Consider the following 22591-nt stretch of genomic DNA (forward strand, 5'->3'; position numbering starts at 1 on the left):
TGTTCCATGATAAAATGCTTCCTGGGGGTATGTTTGCATACCATCGCTGAGCCAATCCTCGCAGCGCATGGACTAGTGCCTTCGCCTTGCACGCTGTGCCTCCTCCGGCTGCCTCTATGGTGGCTTCGTATTTCATGAGAAACTCTTCAGGGTCAGACTCACCATCAAACTGAGGCAGTACTGCTGGGTTGAGGCGATGAGGCCATTGTATCTCTTCCAACTCTTCGGACAAAGGCGTTCTTCGCGGGTGGACCCTTCGATAATACCCTTCCTCCTCTGGCTCAGACTGGTCAGAGATCTCTTCGACTGGCATAGTCCTTGTTCGGACCCTTGCGTTTCTTGGTGGGTTCGTTGCGACCGTGCCCTTCGACAGTGGCTGCGGCAGCTGCGGTGCCTGCATTTTTTCGAGCATCAGTCGTTGTGCTCTGATCTTCTCTGGTAACGCCTTGCAGCAAAGTTCTTCTTCTTGCAGCTTGTTGTACTGCTCTTGCCTTTCTGCTTCAGTCAACATTATTTCCTTCCTCTTCGCGCCTCGTGATGATCTGAGGCTCCGCAGATTCTTCCTGAAGAGCTTGTATCTTGGCTGTTCGCGCCTCTTCGAGGCGAGCATCAACCCTTCGTATTGCAGCGATGTCTTCAGCAGAGATGCCAAGGTCTAGAAGATCGACTTCGTGTTGGCCTTCTGCGATGTCTTCGACGGTGATGTCTTCGTTGCCGGTTGCCGGCTCTTGTCCGGGGGCGGCTTCGTCTTGCGGAGTTGTCGTCGTTATTGCCATGTCTGTCGAAGTGGTAGTAGCGTCTCCCTTCTTCTTCGCCGCCATGTGGTGTGGCGTGGTGTGTCGAACCGACGGGTGGGCGCCAAACTGTTGGTGGAGAGTGCTTCCGGGACGGACGAACACTACAATAGTGAAGGAGCGCACCAGTCGAAGTGAACAACTCCAAGTCAGAAACGAGGCTTCGCACAGTAAATTGGATTCTCTCTCTGTATTCAATGTGTCCCATCAATGTACAGGGGTCGAGTATTTATAGGTGACGGTTCACCTACCACCCTCCGTTATTACACCGTAATGCCCCCTAACAACTATATTCCCGGTATATTCCCGAGGTACAATCGTATTTTTACATCATTTGGTAAATTACATCCGAGCCTCTTCTCCCCATTGGACCCATTACAGCCCATTGGGCCCATTACAAGATTCCCTGTGCGGCTTTCGAAGCGCTCACTCTTCGACGCCTTCCCTTCTAGTCTTCGACTTCGCAGTCGGCGCCCTGGTTTTCGCCGTAGGCACTTTGGACTTCGCCTCTCTCCGTTTCTCTTCGTCTTTGCCTGTGGCCAATCGGTCTTCGCTGTAGGCGCCTCGTTCCTCGCCACTCTTCGCTTCTCTTCGTCTTCGCCTGCGACGAACCGGTCTTCGCCGTAGGCGCCTCGGTCTTCGCCACTCTTCGGTTCTCTTCGTCTTCGCCTGTGGCGAACCGGTCTTCGCCGTTGACGCCTCGGCCTTCGCCCGAAGCCTGAAGCCCTTTGACTGCTCAGCTTGCCGAGCCGGGAGAAGACCTTGTCGTTGCATTCAAATTGCGCGTGGGCCTTCGGTCGATGGCCGAAGGTGGCGCCCCCAACAGTTAGCTTGATTGAAGCCGACTAGTCGGAGTCAATTCTGACTAGTTATTGACGGTGCGAGGCCCACTCTCGAGTAGTTTTCTAGTCGAGAAAAGTAGTCGAAGTAGTCGACGCCGTGTCACCGAGTAGTCAAAGTAGTCGACGATGGTTGTTGAGGTTGCCGAGTAGTTGAAGTAGTCGACGAAGGTTGTTGACGTTGCCGAGTAGTCGAAGTAGTCGACGCCGAGTAGTCGTAGCTGTATGGACGTCGCTCGTTGCTGTGTAGATCTTGGAGAGTAGCACGCGTACACTTTTGTGTACAATTAGCTAACATATTGGAGCCTTCATGGTAGCCATCTCGTGTGCATCCAGCAATTCCTTCCCAATTCACGCTTGCACATCCATGCATGCACGGCTCATCCATGCATATGCGGAGGAGGGATTTTTCTTTTTGGATCCAGGGTCGTGACTTGCTTTTCACCGGAACCTGATGCCCTCGGACCTTGTCCGATCAGGACTCCTCTACCGAGTTGTTGCAGATAAGGTCATAAGGACCCACCAGATCTTCAGCCAATAGCAAATAAATCCTCCTCTGCTTCGGTCTTAACCCAGATACATGCAGCCTGGTCTCGGCCTTGAATCTTGAACTCGCGCTCGAGATTGTTGACAAAATTGGATTTGTCGCTCGAACTCATACTCGACGACTTGCTTTCCGTCGAGTAGATTGATTTTGGTGATAATGTCCTTCAAGCTCTCCCAATGATCGCAGCGATCGGCCCCACGGTGGGCGCCAACTATCGGTATTTTTACCGCTCGCCTACTTTGGGATGCCCTAAGGTAGGAGATTGTTGGGAGCAGATCGCCGAATCTGGAACTTGAAGGTAAACGCAAGGACACAAGACACAAATTTAGACAGGTTCAGGCCGCCGGAATAGCGTAATACCCTACGTCCTGTGTTGTGGTTTGGTATATTGCACCCTGCGCTGGGGTGTTGTGGTCAGTTGAGCTATCTGTTGGTTCATCTTCTTCTTCTACCGATCTAGGTACCCGACCCTCCTTTACATAGTCCAAGTGGTGGAATTCTAGTCAGTTTACAAGGTACGAGTCCTAGGAGGATTACAAAGTAGAGTCCTAGGAGGATTATAGAGGAATCCTAGTAGAAGCCCGGTTTCTTCATTTCTTGTGTGTATCTGGAATCTTTCTACATCTATGCGGTGTGCACAGTCCTGTGGGCCCGGGTCTGACAAAACCTTGTTAATGGAGTGGATAGACCCTTTGAAACCCATGTCTGCTTACCGTTTTCACACCCTCTATGTCACTGTTAAACTCTTTGGTATACCATCACTCAGATCCATGGAATTACTTAACCAAATCCTCCACGGAATTGGAACCCTTCGGAACTAGACAAACCCCCCCCCCCCCCCCCCCCCCCCCCCCCCCCCTCTGAATACAACCTATTCAGCGATAAAGAGAGTATTACTGCTAGAGTTAAAATCAACGTCAAAGCCCAGGCTATCGACAGACTTCAAATTCTCACTCAAGGATCTTACCCAATCATAGTTTATGTGCACTATGAGAAAATAACACGGATTTGCACTTTCTATGCTACGTTCTTCCACAATGTCAATGATTGCATGCAAAGAAAAGAGCTCATTCTTCAGCAACATAGAAGCTCATCTCCTCCAAAAATAATCTTGTTCGTAATCCACGGCCCCTAGATCACCCAAATTAATGAGATCCCTAGAGAAGCTAGAGATATACAAGATTTTCAACAGCCATTCGCACGCCATTCTAATTCAATCATAGGTGCCTCATGTCGAAGACCCTTTACAAGTAGAAACGTAGGATATGCTTCTAGGATTAATAATCACCAAAGCTCTCAACATGGAAGAAGCAGTTTTCCTCTCCAATAGTCAGCTACTAATCAACACCCTCAACAATGCGGACCCAATTCAGGTAGCTCCTGATTTCCAAATCAGGTCGCAGCTATCGAGAATCATCAGTACCAATCAAGGGAGAAAAACGTGCGCTGCATCAAGATCCCAAGAACGACAAATACACAAGCTCACAGGCAAGCGAGACAGGCTATTACAACCCCAGCAAACTCCACATGCGTTTATTCCTGCTTCCACATAGGACACATCACGATATGTCCATGCAACAAGTGCTGCAAAATGTACAATGGGACTGCTTTAGTCTCAACTCTCTAACATGTAATTGAAATATCAATAAATAAACTTATATAAAAAAGGTTACATGAATTGATCTTTTAGGGAGACGGTGGCCGGAGATGGGAAAGTGCAAGGTGCTATGTAGGAAAAGGTGTTAGTGTGAAAGTGCTATTGTGTGCTGTTGTTTTCTAGAAGATGCAAGGCACTGGTGGCTTAGAAGATGCAAGGCGCTGGTTTCAGAAAATAATTTGGTGATTTTTTTATTTTCGCCATTTATCAATGTTGATCCATATTGAAATGTGAAACTGATTCATGTTCTAGTGTATTCTTAAAGTTAGACACTATCACAATATATTACATAGTTTACATTGCCACATTTGCTCATAACACACTACTAGAGAATTGGCCATTGCCAACGGGCTATCACCGCCGGTTCAACCTGAACTGGCGGTGATAAGGTATCACCGCCGGGTCCACAGTAAGTGGCCGTAGTGGCCGTTGGAACCGGCGGTGATGCTGATTATCACCGCCGGTTCGTGTTACGAACCGTTGGTGATGTCCTGCGAGCATATCACCGCCGGTTTGTAACACGAACCGGCGGTGATAATCATCATCACCAACGGTTCGTGTTTAGAACCGGCGGTGATAAGCCTGTACAGTACAAAACCCCAACAACTCCTTCCTCCCACCACCTTTCTTCTCCAACCCGACGGCCACACCTCTCTCCTCCATTGTTGCTGCCGGATTTTGCCGAAATTCTCATGAAACCTCACCATTCTTGATGTATTGGCTCCACCAACTTATTATAAGGTTAGTAGCCATCAATTCATTGGCTTTGTACCCATTTTCTTGGGATTAATCATGCATTTCGTGATGAATTGATCAAGGAGGGTTTTTTTCTCCATTTTTGGATCATTTCTCATCATTGGGGCTTCTTTTTTTGTTGTTTAAGTGAACCAACTTGTGATAGGTTTGTAGCTAGCAATCCATTTGATTCATAGCCTTTATCTTAGGATTAGTCATTCATTTTGTGATGAATTGATCAAGGAGAGTCTCTTTTTCTTCACTTTAGGATAATTTCTCATGAACACTCATCATGAAGTCATCATGGAGGCTCATTAAATTTTGAGGACGGGACTTCACATATTTGATTGAAGGTAAGAACAAGCTCTTTATGGTTAGATTGTTGTCATAATTGCGATGATTGGGATGTAAGGGGTCTTTCTTAATTAGTTTATAGGATATTTATTAATTGTGATGATCGAGATGTAAATGCTTTTTCTTAATTAATTTAGATGGCATTTCTTAGTTTTGATGATAAGGAACTTGACAAAAATTGAAGTAGATATTTTAATTATTGAAGTAAAGCCTCTTTCTTAATTGATTTAGATGGCCCTTAAAGTGTGATATTTGTTACGAAACTTGATAAACTGAAAATCTATGTGTTGAGATGATAATTTTACTAAATTCAGATGCTTGGATGTTTTCTTGTGTGCATAGATGAATCGAGGTTGGATGTACGGTACAAAGGCTGGAAATTTGGATTTTGTCAATGGTGTGGACTCGTTTGTGCAGACTGCCAAGGCACACAAGAATCTACAAGATGATGGCTACGTGTATTGCCCATGCATTGATTGCAAAAATCAGAAGCAGTTTGGCAATGTTGAGCAGATCCGCTTTCATCTGTTATTTAGAGGTTTTATGCCCAACTACCAAGTTTGGAACAAGCACGGTGAGGTTGGTGAGACAATGCACTCCGTCCATGAGGACAGGCATGAAACAGTGGAGGAAACAACTAACCCGGAAATAGTAGAGGAAACCGGACATGAAAGCGTAAATGAAACCATGCAGGAAACATTAGTTGCTGATGATGTTGTGGATGCACTAGACTAGATGATACGTGATGGGGAACCGGACTTTCTTGACGAAAAGAATCTGAAGAAGTTGGAGCAGATGAGGATAGATGCAAGAACACCACTTTACCCAAGTTGCAGCGTGTCTAAACTTGAAGCAAACCTGATGCTATTGGAGATGAAGTCTAGTAATGGTTTGTTAGACAAGGGATTTGATGATTTGTTAAGCTTATTGCAGAAGTTGCTGCCAAGCCCTAACGGGTTGCCTGAAAACACATACCAGGCGAAGCAAATGATTTGCCCAATGGGACTGGAGGTACAAAAGATCCATGCATGCCCTAAGGATTGCATCTTGTATCACGACAAATATGAAGACTTGGATGCATGTCCAGTGTGCTCAGCTTCACGGTACAAATGTCCTGAATCGGCATTGTCAATGAAAGGTGACCGCAACAAACGACCACCTGCCAAGGTCGTCTGGTATTTTCCTATCATTCCTCGTTTGAAACGGTTGTTTGCAAATGCAAAGACTGCCAAGCTGATGAGGTGGCATGCCGAAGATCAACTCGTTGATGGGAATCTCAGACACCCTGCAGATGGTTCACAGTGGAGAGCTATCAACTACAAATACAAGAATCGGTTTGCAAAGGAAATAAGAAACATAAGATTCGGTTTGAGTATGGATGGGATGTGTCCTTTTAACATGGTGAGCAGCAAACACAGTACGTGGCCTGTAACTCTTTGCATATACAACCTTCCTCCTTGGTTGTGTATGAAGCGGACCTACATCATGATGCCATTACTAATCCAAGGGCCAAAACAACCTGGAAATGATATCGATGTTTATTTGGAACCACTGGTGGATGATCTAATGAAGTTGTGGAACGATGGTGTCAGGGTGTGGGATGAGTACAAGCGAGAACACTTCACTCTGAAGGTAATTTTGTTTGTAACAATCACAGACCTTCCCGGCCTTGGTAACTTAGCAGGCCAAGTAACGAAGGGTTACAAGGGATGTGTGGTTTGTTTGGATGATACCAACGCAAGATGGTTGAAGAATAGCAACAAAATGGTTTTCATGGGTCATCGTAGGTTCCTTCCAAAGGCTCACCCATATCGCCGGAACAAGAAATCCTTTGATGGTACAAGGGATGAATGTTTACCTCCCAAGTTTCTAGATGGGAAGGAGATATACAAGAAGGTTAGTAAACTAAGAGTTGTACTAGGAAAGGGCAAAGGAAGTGTACCCGCTCCAGCTGATTCGTTGTGGGAAAAAAATCCTTGTTCTGGAGACTCCCTTATTGGCAGGACTTGATTGTTCGTCACGCACTTGATGGCATGCATCTAACTAAAAATGTTACCGAGAGCACGCTCGGAACATTAATGGCCATGAAAGGTAAAGGAAAAGACTCACTTGAAACTCGACAGGACCTGCAAGATATGAATGTCAGAAGTGAGCTGCATCCAATTACTCAACATGATGGGAAGACGAAGCTTCCGGTTGCATCTTGGACCTTGGATAAAATTGAGAAAAGGAAAATTTGTAGCTTCTTCCACGAACTCAAAGTGCCAACGGGCTACTCATCAAACATCAGAAGGCTTGCAAACATGAAGGAGTTAAAGTTCAACATGAGCTGCATGAAGGCCCATGACTGCCATGTCATTATGACACAGTTGCTCCCAGTTTCTCTGAGGGGCGTGCTTCCCGTGAAGGTCAGAGATCCGATCATAAAGTTGTGCTCATTCTTCAACGCAATCTCACACAAGGTCATAGACCCAAACACACTTGACAAGCTGCAAGCAGACCTGATTCACACAATTAATCGACTTGAGATGCATTTTCCACCAACTTTCTTTGATATATCGGTGCATCTTATCACTCACCTTGTTGCCCAGATAAAACCTCTTGGTCCAATCTTCTTGCATCAGATGTTTCCTTTCGAGAGGTTTATGAGTGTTCTAAGAAAATATGTTCGGAATAGATATCGTCCAGAAGGGTGCATGGTTAATGGATGGTCTACAGAGGAGGCAGTTGAGTTCTGCACATACTACCTGGATCTTAATAGAATGGGAGTTCCAGTATCTCGTCATGAGGGAAGGCTGGGGGGCAGAGGTATGATTGGTGAGTAATCAGTTCGTATCGATGACCTGGCTAGTTTTAATCAGGCACATTTCACCGTTCTGCAGCAGGCATCTGTAGTCTCACCTTATATTGAAATGCACAAGAGAGAACTACAAGGTAAATATCGTGGTAGGTCAGAAGCATGGCTCACAAAACAACATAAAGAGGAGTTTGGAAGCTGGTTACGACTTAAATTAGCAGGTGTCGATACCAGCAATGCTCAACTAGATCTTTTGGCCATCGGTCCATCTAGTACGGTCCTAAAGTTCCAAGGATATGAGATAAATGCATACACATTTTACACTAGAAAACAAGATGAGAAAAGCACCAACCAAAATAGTGGTGTCCGTATCGATGCTTACAACGACAATCGTCAATTGGAGACATATTATGGGTTCATAGAAGAGATATGGGAGCTAGAGTACGGACCACTAAAAATCCCTCTTTTTCGGTGCCAGTGGATCAAGCTTCCTAAGGGTGTGTTCACGGACAAGTACGGCATGACGGTCGTTGACCTCACCAACATAGGGTATAGGGATGAACCATTCATATGGGCTAAAGATGTAGTCCAAGTCTTCTATGCAAAGGACCTAGCGAATGAGGGCAAACATGTGGTGCTGCAAGGGAAAAGGAAGATCGTCGGTGTTGAAAATATGACCGAGGATGAAGAGAAGGGATTTCAGGACATGCCTCCACTTGGACCCGATATCGACCTACCTGTGTTTGAAGAGGGAGAAGAACCAGCTTATGTGCGACTTGATCATAACGAGGCCCTCATCGTCAATTGAAGCTATCTTCTCACTATTTATGTACTAATTTAACCATGTAATATTTAAAAAGAATTAAAGTATTTTTATTAATTATATGCCTCCACTTCGTATGGTGTAAAACTTATTAAATATATGTCTTATTAGAACTATTATATACATGCGAAGTAGACATATTTATCATGAATGGATTACTGCCATATTTGCCTCCACTTTGTCTTGAATGAAGTAGACATATGTGCCTCCACTTTGTCTTGAATGAAGTAGACATGCGAAGCTGATTGCAGTGGCCTGCAAAGGCTCAACACCACCGGGTTGGGAATAGACCCGGCGGTATAGACACTCAACACCGTCGGGTTGTGTATAGGCCCGGCGGTGTAGATCATCAACACCGCCGGGTGTGGGCTGGACCCGACGGTTTAGATCATCAACACCACCGGGTGAGGGCTAGACCCGACGGTGGAGCCCCCTGTTTTCCTTTTTTTCCCTAGCGCACCCCAAATCTCAGTCGCCACTCCACCGCCCCAAATCTCAGACGCGGCACCGTCCCCGAGCACCGGCGCCCCGTCCCCGAGCCCCGGCGCCGCCGTCCCCGAGGCCATCCACACCGCGGCCACCGTCCCGTGCAGAGGTGTTGCCCCCACCCCGAGCACCTGACGCACCGCCATCCCTGAACCCCTGTGTAGAGGGGCCGACAGCTCCACCGCGGCCGCTCTCGACGGCGTCGCCACGCGGCCGCAGTCCCGGCGCGGATCCCCCACAACGGCGTACTCACGCAGGTCTCTGGTATGCGTACTTTCTCCCCTCCTCATCACGTACAGTGGTACTGGAATTGGTTCCGTTTTATCGATGTAGTGATTTGATATAACCTGGGTAAACTTGAACTCAACATTCGAAACTGAATTTGTTTGTAGCTGCTATCTCGATGGATGGCCAGTTGTTCTGTGCAACAGTGTGGTTGTTAGTTCATATCAGGAAGAGGGGGGTGATGCTAGACAAATAGAATCATGTAATCTGACATGATGAATATACAGCTTCACAAAGGATTTTGTGGTAGCTTGTTCATTTTCCCTAATTCCCTTTGGTTGATTTGCAATTGACTAAAGTGTTTGTCCAGATATTTCAATGTCGTGTGTCTTATTCATGCAATTTCTATTTCATAATTTCGCTCATATATAGGGCCTTTGCTAAGTACCGTAAGAAAAGCAAAATCCATAGACCTTTTTGGGGAGACTTCACTGTAGAAGAGGCTAAATACATCCTCAAGCAGCCTCTGGGCAACGATCACTGTGGGTTCTATGTAATGCATTACATGCACTGCTACACCGGCGATTGCAGAAGCGCCGAAATGGTTTGTATGAAATGGTTAATTGATATATGTTCTTGTGTCTTGAATTATCTAACTTGTCTAATATCTTGTTGTTGTGTCATTTTTTTTCCAGAACACTAAGTTGGATTCACGTGAATTGCTCATGGGCGAGCTAGTAGCACTTCAAGAAGAACTAGCTGGATGGCTTGTGGACTACGTGGTGAAGCCAGGATCTGAGTACAGCATAATCTAGGTGTAATGTCTAGATCATATCGTTCTTGTCAAGCATTGTAATATATTTGGTGTATGGACTAGATGTTCTTAAACTTGATGCGTGGACTCTATATTTTTTATTATGATATTTGAACTCTCTCATTTGATTTCAATGTATAATATCTTATGGTTCAATTCTGCTGCAATAATTATGTATTATAAACTCAAGAGGGCCTTGAACGGTTGAAGACAGCTATAGAAAAAGCTGGATACACTGGAAAGGTACCTCCTCTCTTCACTACTTACCTCATAATTCAACCTTCGTGTATTGTTGATTCAACCTATCCATGGCAGGTGGTTATTGGAATGGATGTTGCTGCTTCTGAATTCTTCAGTGAGAAGGATAAGACTTATGATCTTAATTTCAAGGAGGAAGTAAGAATTGCAACTTCTTATTAAGCCTTTTATTTACTTATAGCTGTTCTTTATGCTGTTGTTTAAGTTATCTATGGGCTTATGATAACAAATGAGTTTTTATTTATATTTACGTTAAATAACTTTCTTTGCCAGAACAACGATGGTTCAAACAAAATCTCAGGTGACAGCCTGAAAGATCTGGTCAAGTCCTTTGTTTCTGAATATCCTATTGTGTCCATCGAAGACCCATTTTATCAGGATGACTGATATGGCTCTAATTTTTAGCTGACTCCCCTTTTTCCTTAAACTGTATCGACTCCAAATACATGCACAAGTGTACCAAGAAATTTAATCCATGCCATTATGTACAAATTTTAACTTTCCTGTTATAGGAGTGGCACCATGTTTACTGCAGTTGGTTGGCCTTCTTGTGACTCCTGAATCCCCTAGATGGCTGGTTAGTAGCTTTACTTTAAGTACTAATTTTTTGATGAATATTTAGTTCCATTACCATCCAAGTTGATAAACACCTCTCTTATTTCGAGTTTAGAACTAAAGATGACATTGACAATCAGAGTCAAACATTTCTTAATAATGATCATGGAGATCTACTCATGTAAACATCACACAAGGATCATAAGCAAGGGAGCAGATTTTGAACTTTTACATATAAATATTTAACTTTTAGCATAAATTTAAAACGCTGCAGTTATGGTAAGGTTTGCATAGATACCAAACAATAAATGTGTAAAATAGTCTTCCCTTCTGTTCATAGTTTCTCAAAGATCCATATCATTAGCTAGAACCGACAAGTTTACCACTTGGAAGTTGGAATAATGCTTGATGAAGATCATGTATCTCAGGCAAGGTTTGGATACCCAGGTGCATTTGAGGCAGAGTTGCAGAAGCTAAGGGGAAAGGGGGCTGATATATCTGAGGAAGCTGAAGAAATTAAAGTATGAAATGCTTGCCTACTTGAGAATAAATATAAACATTCAACTTAACCGTATATTAAACAAAACTCTTGATGATTCTGTGATCTTGGTATTCAGGATTTTACAGAAAAGCTTCAGCATTTACCAAAGTCAAAGGTTTTGGACCTGTTTCAGAAGGATTATATTCATGCTGTTACAGTAAGTACCGTTAATATGTCTTTCTTCCTATCAGGAACATGTTTTTCTGTTGTTTCCTGACAAACCAGCTCTGCGGTCAGGTTGGAGTCGGGCTAATGGTCCTTCAACAGTTTGGGGGAGTGAATGCCATTTGCTTCTATGCTAGTGACATATTTGTTTCAGCTGGTAATGAATGATAATCTATTTCCTTAACTCGCATAAAACCTGTTTTGTTCATGAGAAGAGAATTTTTACACCGTTATACAAATGATGCAATATTATTATATGAAAATATTTTTTTTGATGGGAAAAAAGTCTTCACCGCCGGTTCGTGTATTCAACCGGCGGTGTTGATGTCTCCATCACCAACGGTTCCAGATACGAACCGGCGGTGATGGGTGCACATCACCAACGGTTCTGGAACCGGCGGTGATAGCCCCACTATCACCAACGACATAAATCCAACGCCTCCCGAACCGTTGGTGATACTCCTTACGAACCGGCGGTGATGAGGGGTGCTGGAGTAGTGACACCATCGAATAATTAAATGCTACAACCTGTCTATATATAAAATCGTGCAGTGAAATTGTGCATTGAGAGTGATTATTTCATTCCAGTGTCAAGCTGACATGGTTATTTTGGTTGCAGTGCAATGAAACCGTGCTCTGAGACTAGCCTTAATGTATATATATTCTATACTTACAAATATCTTTAAGAGAATAGAAAATATCATAAGACTGACCAAGAACCTTGCCTCCGCTCGTCTAGATTTTCATGATGTTTGGATCTTTTGTCGGCTACTCCCTCTGTCCCAAATTATCTGTCGCGGGAAAATTGGGCCAGGAAACAATGCAACCCTATATAGCAATGATTACCCTCGTACTTTTTCACAGTTTCGCATGCAGCATAGTGCTTTGTCCTTAAACAAATCAAATAGGACAGGCGATTGAGGGGGAGAAGGGTGGCTTATTGGTCGACAGCTCATGGTACGGTACAGGCGTACAGGTACTGCCTAGTACTGGTTAATAGCCAACGACAATTATTTAGGGACATGTGTCACTTCCACGGCAGATAATTGGGAACGGAGGGAGTACTTGTTATTGGTGCTTCAAGTTTTTTTCTTGTTGAAATAATAGGGACTGTTAAATTTTATAGTAAATATGGAAATATGGAGAAAAAATAAAAGATGGATTTTAATCTGGATGAATAGATCTCACCACAAGAAACCTAATCTAGTCAATTGGGCTAAGCTTTTAAAGGCAATGAATTATTCAAACAAAGCAATCAAGCATATTTTGACTTTTGTGCAAGCACCTAGGCAAAAAAAAAAAGGCCTCAGACATGCTCATAATAACAAACTAAAGTATCCTAACGTCCAAGAGAAAATGGTAAAGCTTCTACACTACAAGTGTGGCAATATAAACGAAGTCGATGTACAAGGAGCCCAGAGCAGCCGAAGCCATGTAGTGGGGCGAAAAATGTAAAACCAGCATCATCCTCTAGAAGCCCTCTTAACGCCATTACCTGCTCACGCACGCACACTAGGCCCCAAAAGAGGCAATCACCCCCGCGTCCTTGTCCACCAGGGGCATTTCCGTCCTTGGCACAGGCAGCCGCTTCTCTTCGCTCGGTGGCATGTGAGCCTGTGACGGCTGACGCCACGAAGGGAGGAGGTCTGGATCCGGCTTCACCTGTTTTTTCAAAATAAATATAGTATTATATTATCTTTTATTTATGGAAATAAAATAAGAAAAATAAATTGTACCTATGTTTTGTTTCTCTAAAGCAGATGTAAACATCTCAGCGAAAGAAAAGTTGTGTCCTAATTGATGGAGTTTTGCATTCTCTTTTTTATGATTCTCTTTGTCTCAAATGTTAGTTTGTTGAAAGAGAATCTATTTGTGCGACCGTTTGGATTATACGTCGATTTTGGATTCATAAAAAATTGTATATATTACCCAAAAAAATATACTATATATCTGAGGAGAGAAGTGAATCTTGTGATAAATATTATTTTGAGTTGTTCTTCTTTGTAGAAAAGGAAGATATACATGTTTTTCTCTTATATTAATGCAAACTTGGCAGGATCCTGCCAGCAACTTTAAAATAAAAATACAGGTTTCGGCTGTTTCTGATTCGAGATACTTGCCGGTGGTACCGTTTGAAAAGGATCTTATTGTTTCTTATGAGAATAAAAACCAAGATCCCTACCAAACAAGGCATATAAATGTGCAGCAGCTCAACATATAAACGCAGATTATGTGGGCAACGGCATTCAGCTTGATTAGCACGAATGGACAGTCAGGCAGAGCCGGAGAGATGTGGTTGCGCTTCATCCCAGAGGCGGAGGCACCCATCATGCAGGGTGGGGCATATGCCCCAGCTAGCCACCGGGAACTACGACCCCCACCCCCTCCTCCTCCGGCGAATCCATGGCCCGGCCCCCAATCCCCGGCGGCGGACCGGCGGTGCTGCTGCTCTGTTTTTGCGGCGAGGCGTCGAGACGGGAGGAAGAAGAACACGAACCGTTATTGGGCTTGTATTGTACCGATCGGCCGATTCACGGCTGCGCTAGGTCACAGGGCAGAGGCATGGGCGCCGCTCGCTCGCCCAGCCGCCAGGCCAGAGCAGACCCCGCCTGGCGGCCAGGCGCCATCGCCGCGTGCTGCCGCCCCCCGCCCGCCGGCACCCACCACTGCGCGCCGCAGCTCCCTGCCGGACTCCGCCGGCCGGCCTCCGCCCGCCGGCACAGACCGCCGCACCGCCGCAGTGCCGCACCTTGCCTGCCCCCGCCCGCCGGCACCCCGCAGGCGGCAAGGCCGCACCGCACCCGCCTGCCGCGCCCCGCAGGCGGCCCTCTGCCGGCCTGCCCCAACCGGCCAGGCGCCAGGCACCAGCCTGCGGGCGCACCTCATAGTCGATCCAATTGAGAATTTCAGATGGAGGGAGAGGACCAAGCCCAGGAGGGGAATGGAGAGCAGGAGCAGGGATGCACCGGTATTGGGCGCGGCCGTGGACGGGGACGCGGATGGGGACAGGGTTCAGTAGCTGAGGTTGAGCAGCAACCGGTTGGGATCGGGCGAGGGCGAGGGCGAGGTGCTGGTTATCCCCAAAATTCTACTAAAACACTTATAGTTGGCAAGAAGAAAATGGTAACAAGAGGTAAAAACAAGAAACTACCTGCAGATATGCAATGATTCTACTACATTTGTTCAATTGACATTAAGATTTTGCTTGTATCGTGGATTATGTAGATTTGAAGACCTTTTTTTTCAAGTATGAGTGTCGGCTCGAGCTCCACCTCCCGCCCTAGTACCCGGGAAAGTCAAAATGCAGCTGATGTGGAATATCGAGAAGTGGTTCAAGATGAAGAATCAGCTCAAATACAGTCTGTGGTTGCTGAAATTGATGGTGGGGCAGTGGTAGAACAACAACCTGAAGTTGAGCAACAGCCGGTTGGTGAAGGGCATAATGGAGATGGAGATGGAGGTATTAATCTTATACGTGAATTTGACCCAAATGTTCATGTTATTAGTGATCCGGCACTTCGAATACCATTTGAGCAATTTCATCCAAATATTATTGATGAAGTCAAGAGGGCTTATTTGTTGAAGGGTCCGACCCAACCCAAAGATCATACATTTGTTCGTGAAAAATATAGGGCCTTTCGAGCAGCATGGTTTGCTGATTATGATTGGTTAGAATATAGTGTGACAAAAAAACAGCATATTGCTTCTATTGCTTTCTTTTTAGGAAAGAGGCTGATCATGAAAATTTTGGTCATGATGTTTTTACTAAGATAGGATATACAAATTGGAAGCAAGCAGCAAGTAGAGGATTCCCAGATCATTGCCGTGCTATTAATGGTTGCCACAATAAAGCAAGGCAATGTGCTGTTGACTTCAGTAATCAAATGAAAAGTATCTCACGGAAGTTTGAGGTTAATTCTATAACTTCTGAGCAGCAATATGAGATTCGTGTGAACGCTGCATTAGATATTGCTAGATTTCTCATTGCCCAAGGTCATGCATTCCATGGACATGATGAATCTTCTTCTTCCTTAAACAAAGGAAATTTCTTAGAGATGCTTGATTGGTACAAGAAAAAGAATAATGAGGTGAGGGTTGCATTTGATGAATTGTGTCCAAAAAATGCCCGCATGACTTCTTCCGAAATTCAAAAGGACCTTACACAAAGTTGTGCACTAGAGATCAGCAAAGTGATAAAGGAGGAGATTGGAGGTAATCTGTTCTCTATTCTTATTGATGAATCTCGAGATATATCAATTGCAGAACAAATGGCTGTCATTGTGAGGTTAGTTCTCATATCTCGATTCTTTCATGTGCCGTTATTTCTCATTTATTGTATTCCTCATCTAATTGTATCATGTCTTATGCAGGTTTGTAAATAAAAAAGGAATGGTTGTGGAAAGGTTTTTGGGTCTCAAGCATGTGGAGGACACAACATCAAATTCTCTAAAGAAATCTTTGCTATAAATGCTTGCAAAGTATGGGTTATCTGTTGGTAAATTACGAGGACAAGGATATGATGGGTAACCAGATTTTTTAGCACTATAGCTCATCACGTCAGTGTCTATCTCATCACCTAGGCGACTAGTACGCGCCTCAATGTTGAGAGGAACGAAGTTGCACGAAAACTGGCTGTTACACAGTATAGTTTACCTTCATTTGTGTTTGCTAAGCACTAGGCAGAGGCAGACACATGATGAGAAGTTGAGAACAATCCACGTCTTCATTTGGCTCTCACCTAAAAAAGGTTAGGTCTAAAGATTGTTTTTTTTTTTGGAGAAGGTCTAAAGGTGGATTATACATTCCAGAAAGAGTCGAAGAGGAGACAAAATATTATCCAAAATGGAATTCATAGACCACCGGTTTCCATTGCTAGAGCAGAACAACTGTTCCAAATCAATGGGGTCCAGCCGTACATGAAGGCCCCTCCGATCAACGAGGGCTGCTGCTCTGATCTGCCTCCGGGAAAATATCTGGCAACAGGGAGGGAGAAGGACCACCGGTCGCCGGCGGGTCACATCGTGGTCGTCGACCAGCGATCGGCACTCGCGTCGCTCGCCGACTACCGCGACGGGAGTGGCTGCCCGAGCCCGGGGATCAGGGGATTCCATAGATATAACTAGGCCGGTTGACGTGCGATGCGCGTCTATTTGGAAGATATTAACTTGAAAAGAATGATGAAACATAAATTTATATTTTGTTGTACTCAATCCAATATTAAATTTAGATATTTTATGATATCATAATGGTCATCTAAGCACAGTATAACTTTTTTTTAGAAATTCGTTGACTTTTAGGTGTGAGTAAAAATAGCTGACTGAGTAACGTATAAAATTAGTGATGAAAGAATAATTAATCCTATTTTTTGAATTTATGTACGGGAAACAAATTATAAAAAGTATTAGAACTATCGTAGATGAACGTGATGTACAAAGTTATTATTTTCATATATATAGGAAAAGTTAAATTTATTTTATATTTTGTATACGAAATCATCATTGATGTTTTTTTCAAATGATAGAGACACCTAATAGTACCGTGAGTCCATTAAGTGGGGCACATTAAATGTGCATGGGTCGCAAATGGTGTGGCTCCCACTTTGTAGTATACAAACAGTAGAGCTATTACATGTGAACGCAGTATACAAAATCATATTATTTTTTATATAAAAAAATTAAATATATTTTATACGTGGCCCCCACTTGAATAATATGCGGGCCCACTTAAACAGTACACGGGGGCCATGAACAGTATCCGGGGGTCCACGTGGGCCCACTTAAACAGTACGTGTGGGGCCCATGAACAGTACCGGCCCCCCATGAACAGTACCCCCGGGCCCCACGTGGGGCCAGAGCGAACGGGAGCGCTCCAAATCTTGGAGCGTATAGTACTCAATTCAGGGGACGACAGGGATGGGTGGGAGCAAGGGGATGAGGAAGCTGTGGCTCCCACTGGGCGTGGACCACCGGACCAGTCGGCTGCGCAAGGCTCCAGCAGTGGCCTCCGACCGAGCACCATCATGCAGGCGGATGAAGGCGGCGGGGCGGCAGCGGCCGGCACGCCGTCCGGCCGCGCCTCAACGTGTTCCGGGGTCCGAGCTGCGAGCCCGCGCGGTGGGTGGATAAGTGGATTCATTCTTGACCGTATCTCCCGGGTCCCCCGGGTCCTGCTGTCCTTATCTCTACATAACGAATCCTGCGCCAAGCTCAGGCTCCTCACGCGGATGAATCCTGCGTCAAACTCGTGTAAAAGTACTGCATATCTGAGATATTTGTCCGATAAAGCAATGCAGTCAAACACAAATATGATCTCAGCTTGATCTTGCCTCGTGTCACAAATTCATCCTGACGATAATAATATATACACTGCTTAGTAAAATAACTATTTCACTAAACCACAAACACAAAACAACATCACCTTATATTATTGGTATTGTTTAACTAAAATTTTGTGACACATCATTGATTTGATACTGCAGGTCTTCCAAAAACGATTTATCTTCACCACCGATCTCTGCAAGCCTGAGAAGCAGGACACATATGTGCTATATATCCCATTCATACTAGAGAACTGCAAAATACCTTTTCCATTTGGGAAAAATATAATTCTAGTTTTATCCTAAGTCAAACTTTCTTAAGTTTGATCGGAATTATTCAGAGAATATGATCGATATTTATAATATTTAATATGTGTACCATAAAAATATATGTTATGATGTATCTATAAGAATCTTAAATTTATTCAAATTACGAGCCAAAAATATGGAAAAGGAACATGTTGAAATGAGAACGAAAAGGGATTTCGGGAGGGCTGAACAAGGAGTTTTAGGAGGGCTGAACAAATTGTTATGGGGCGAAAAATGGTATATTACCGACTCATACATAATAGGCTCGTGTGTGAACAAGCACAAGACCTAAACAAGGACTAAAGGGGTACGGTATTATCAAACCCGTTAATGATACAATAAAGTTTGGTTTCATATTGTTATGAAATGTAAAATGGTTAATCCACTCTCTAAGATTAGTGGTGACTCATGTACCACAGACACATATTTTAAAAATATTTATATTTTAAAAAAGGGTACGTCAGCTGACTAACTAATTTATTGTAAACATGTAAGTTCTCAAAAATCACCGTTGGATACCAATCTAAAAGTTCAAATTTAATTTATGAGTCACCGGGTCCGTAGTATAGTAAATGTGCCCCGTTATCGCCAATCTCTTAACCCTCTTCTTCCTTATTATGTGTCTATAATGCCAACTTCACTAAGGGGAACATTTGGTGACCGAGTACAGGTGGCAACATTGTTACCATTGCAAAAATCCCCTCTTCCCGATATCAAAAAAAAAATCCCCTCATCCCTTGGGAACAGCCTGTACAAAAACACCAACAAAAACTTTTTACTAAAACCAAAAAGACATCAGTAAATAAAATTCAAAACTACACTGGAAATTTTACCTTGGTAAAATTTAACTGATTTAAAGTATTTGGAGAACTTGATGCAACCTTCTCAGTTTCACTTGTATAACTTGATTGAGTGTGATCACCAAACGATGGAACAATCTCTATATCACCACTCGTCCTCGACCAACCTCCATTGACTGAACTATTGGTGTGGAAATAGGGACATCAGGAAATATTTCTTCTGCTACTTGCATAGGAGAATCCACACCAGCCACCACATTATCAATGGGCTCATCAAAATATAGGCCATTGTCATTTGCATTATTATTTCAGCAGCAATATTATTGGGAGAAGGTCCAGAATAAGTAGCTTCACCATTATTCATTGACTGCATGTTCTCACTAGATTTTTCTCTTCAATTAGTCCCGCAGATAGAAGTAATCATTGACATCAACAATAATGCTCTGAGTAAATAATGGTGACATCTCATTTGGAGCAGTAGCAGGAGCATGCTTCGTATATAAAACTGTAATATCATCCAAAGACTGCATCAAAAAGTAAAAAAAAAAAGAGATGATAAATACTATCTGAATGAAACGGTACCTAACATGTACATTCTACAAATAGATTTAAAAGAAAATGAGAAGCAAATAAAACTCATAAATAATAAAAAAATTAGCTATTGAGAAAAGGTTCCTGGAACCCCTTGTAGTTCCATACATGAGCATCACACATAGGAGTTCTTGCTGCAACCCTCCGAGCATAACAAATTGACTTGAATGAAAAAATATGTAAAAATTAAAAATAAGTACGAAAAAAACAAACAAAGTAGAAAAAAGAATAATAAAAATGAACAATACTTACTAGACATTTGCCAAAAATATGACCCTTAACACAGTCTAGCTCAGAAAACACTTTGATTGTATCTTGCTTCACCGATGCATGGTAGGGTAGATGACAATTGTTCTTGAGGACCAAGTACCAAGTAGTTAAGATAAACAACCAAATTTAATCAACAAAAATAAGTCATATAAACTATAATGTACATACAGAATGAAAAAGCTAACAAAAAGAATGCAGAATAAATAAAGAAACTTCACTCACACAAACTTTAAAAAAACTTCTACGAGAGGGCAAGGCCTATATCCCGAAATCAACCCGACACATATCTCTTCTAATTGTCAATATGACACAAGTCAACTCGTGACAAGTTCATCCTAAGAATGATTAGAAAAACTCGACGCAAAGTGGAAGCCAAAGATTGACCAAAACTTGGAAAGCAAGACGCAAAGCGGAAGCAAGCGAAAAACAAGTACTTGAGCAAGGCACAACATAAAGTAGAAGTGACGATTCACCAAAGAACCGAAAAAAGCGTTTTTCCAAAAAGACTTGCAAAAGTTCTTTTTCATCGAGCATGCAACAATTCCACCTAACAAAGCATTCAATGATTCATCAATGATTAGCACAACCCAAAACCAAACGGAAGCAAAGTTTAACCAAAAGAAAACCTATCAAGAGTCTTACTGAATAAGACTAGAACTAAGAACAACCAAAGACAACTCTCTTAACTAAACATGCAGAGATTAACTTGCTTAAACACAAGAGTAGGTAATCAATAATTCAATATATGAGAAAAGAAAAAAAGACTCACTCTGCTCATTGCTCGTGCCCGCACAGGCCCATGTGCCTGCAGCAATCCGTGTTGGTGCTTGCTGCCTCCTTGGGCCACGTGTACCTTGTATTGGGCTGCCGGCCTACCCGCCCGTGTTGGAGGCCTGCTGGCAGCACCTGGGTTGTTGGCCTGTCCCTCGTGGGCTGCGTGCGAGTGGTGCTGCTGGCCGCCGCCGCGCGTCCCTCGCGGCCCTGCTGGCTGCCGGCGTCGAGCACCTCTGCACCTGGCATGCCTGCCTCCGTGCCTCCCACCACCTCGCGCGGAACGAAATCCTCTGCAGTCGGCGACAACTACGGCGCGGTGCAGTCAGCCAATCGCAGCCAAGCGATCCGGATCCAACGACAGCCTTGCCAAAATCGTATAGCAGGCCAGTTTGGGCGGCCCATTCCAGCCCACACCGCCCATAAACAAGAACGTCCGTCTCCTTTGCCTTGTGCATCCCGGTCCTCCCGTCATCCCCGTACTCAGATGCGCTCCGCCTCCGTCCTCGCCGCCGGTCCGATCCGCACCATCCGCCTCCCTCCTGTTGTCGCAGCACAGAGGCGTGGCCCTCCTGGTGGCTACAGCTCGTACCCGGCGCATCAGGTGCGCTCCCGTCGTCTAGGCCGTCGCACGCGCGGCTGCTGCTCGTCGTCTGCCGCAGGGAGTGCCGTGCTCAGTCGTGCTCGCTGGTGAGACGTCCACGCTCCCCTCCAGTGCAGACATGGTGGGGGGCCTTTGGCACACGAGCTCCCCGCTATGGAGATCGGCTTGAGATGCGACCCCTTCTAGCTGGCTGTTCAGAGGCATCCATCTGAGTATTAGCACTTTGTGTTTGTAATCCACAGCTGTGTGAGCATTGTGTTTTGTATTGGAGAAAAAAAAATAGCAGTTTGTTGCAGAGGCTATGAACTAGCAGTTTTGTGCAAATATATTCTGTATAGGAAACCAGGGAAAATAAGCAAGTTGTACATGTTGTAGTTGTGGAATAAATTGTACTCCTTTTTTGCAATTGCAGAGACATGTTCAGAAGTACATCCAAGCCTCATCTATAGTACTAAACTCCATTCCAACATGTGGTAAAAATCTAGGAAGCAAACCCTCCCTACTGCAAGGAAAAAATAATTATGACATGGGTATTTGATTTGGTGGGGAAGAAACTAAAATCTATCTAATTTATGGAGAACAAGGAACATCCATGATATTACAAACCTTTTTTCTTCCATGCCAAATATGTAGATTTGATTTCAATGTGGGTAAGTTGATGTCTCCTTCAATCTTCCATCTAAAATATGCAGATTTTATTTTGGTACAGGACGTACAGGATAAAAGCAACCAAATTAGAACCTACCCTTGCAATCTGGGCAAGATTGGGGAGAAGATAAAAGAGTAGTTACTTTGCAATCTGACGCACAGGAACAAATTAAAATGAAGAGCAACACACCTGCCATCGAAGATGAGCTAGCTCCGGCTCAGATGATCGCCGCTCGCTTTTCGTCGCCAAAGCGCGGAGCGCGCGCGTACTGCTGCAGCCTCGCACCAAAAGCATTCGCTGCAGCGCCAGAAACTGGAGCGCGTGATGCTCTTGTTGGGCCGAGACCCACCGCAACGGACGAAGCGTGCCCTGGAAGCTTGGTTGGAGCCCGTAGCTGTCCGATGCGTATCCATTGGCTGTGATTCGCCGACTGCACTGCGCCGTCGGAGGAGGCGACTGCAGAGGATTTTGTTCCCCTCGCGCTGCATGCGCAATGCTGCGCACTGCAGTCCTCTCTCGGTCCTTCCATCCTTTCCCCCAGCTACAGTTGCTCGAGGCGAAAGGGAGGCGGAAAGCTTTCCCGGCGGCGATTTTGCCGGCCTCCCACGTCTCCGGCGGCCAGAGTGGCATCGGAGATGGTGCGGGTGTATATAGGATAGGTAGTTTCTTCTCTAGTCCTAGGTGGTGCTTG

General features: G+C 44.4%; 2 protein-coding genes and 1 long non-coding RNA gene across 4 annotated transcripts; all 3 read left to right on the plus strand.

The window, feature by feature from the left end:
- Positions 1-10278: 10278 nt before the first annotated feature.
- On the plus strand, positions 10279-10699 carry LOC120678562. The gene is made up of 3 exons (XR_005676629.1): positions 10279-10314; positions 10387-10467; positions 10603-10699. It is a non-coding gene; the product is annotated as an uncharacterized LOC120678562 (long non-coding RNA).
- A 45-nt stretch (positions 10700-10744) lies between these two features.
- On the plus strand, positions 10745-11758 carry LOC120678059 (sugar transporter ERD6-like 7). Its single transcript, XM_039959220.1, has 4 exons — positions 10745-10906; positions 11313-11405; positions 11502-11582; positions 11663-11758. Exons 1-4 carry the CDS (start codon positions 10805-10807, stop codon positions 11756-11758), a joined length of 372 nt encoding a protein of 123 aa, XP_039815154.1. The 5' UTR covers positions 10745-10804.
- A 2642-nt stretch (positions 11759-14400) lies between these two features.
- On the plus strand, positions 14401-16709 carry LOC120678563 (zinc finger MYM-type protein 1-like). Of its 2 annotated transcripts, XR_005676630.1 has the most exons (3): positions 14401-14723; positions 14816-15875; positions 15961-16709. XR_005676630.1 is itself a non-coding variant. In XM_039959810.1 (2 exons), the coding sequence occupies exons 1-2, from the start codon at positions 15475-15477 to the stop codon at positions 16055-16057; spliced, it is 498 nt and encodes a 165-aa protein (XP_039815744.1). In that variant the 5' UTR covers positions 14417-15474; the 3' UTR covers positions 16058-16709. The 2 variants fall into 2 exon arrangements, 1 of the variants encoding a protein (XP_039815744.1); XM_039959810.1 differs by having other exon boundaries at positions 14417-15875.
- Positions 16710-22591: the final 5882 nt, after the last annotated feature.

The sequence above is a fragment of the Panicum virgatum genome, chromosome 6N, assembly GCF_016808335.1.
Source record: "Panicum virgatum strain AP13 chromosome 6N, P.virgatum_v5, whole genome shotgun sequence".
NCBI classification, from domain to species: domain Eukaryota; kingdom Viridiplantae; phylum Streptophyta; class Magnoliopsida; order Poales; family Poaceae; genus Panicum; species Panicum virgatum.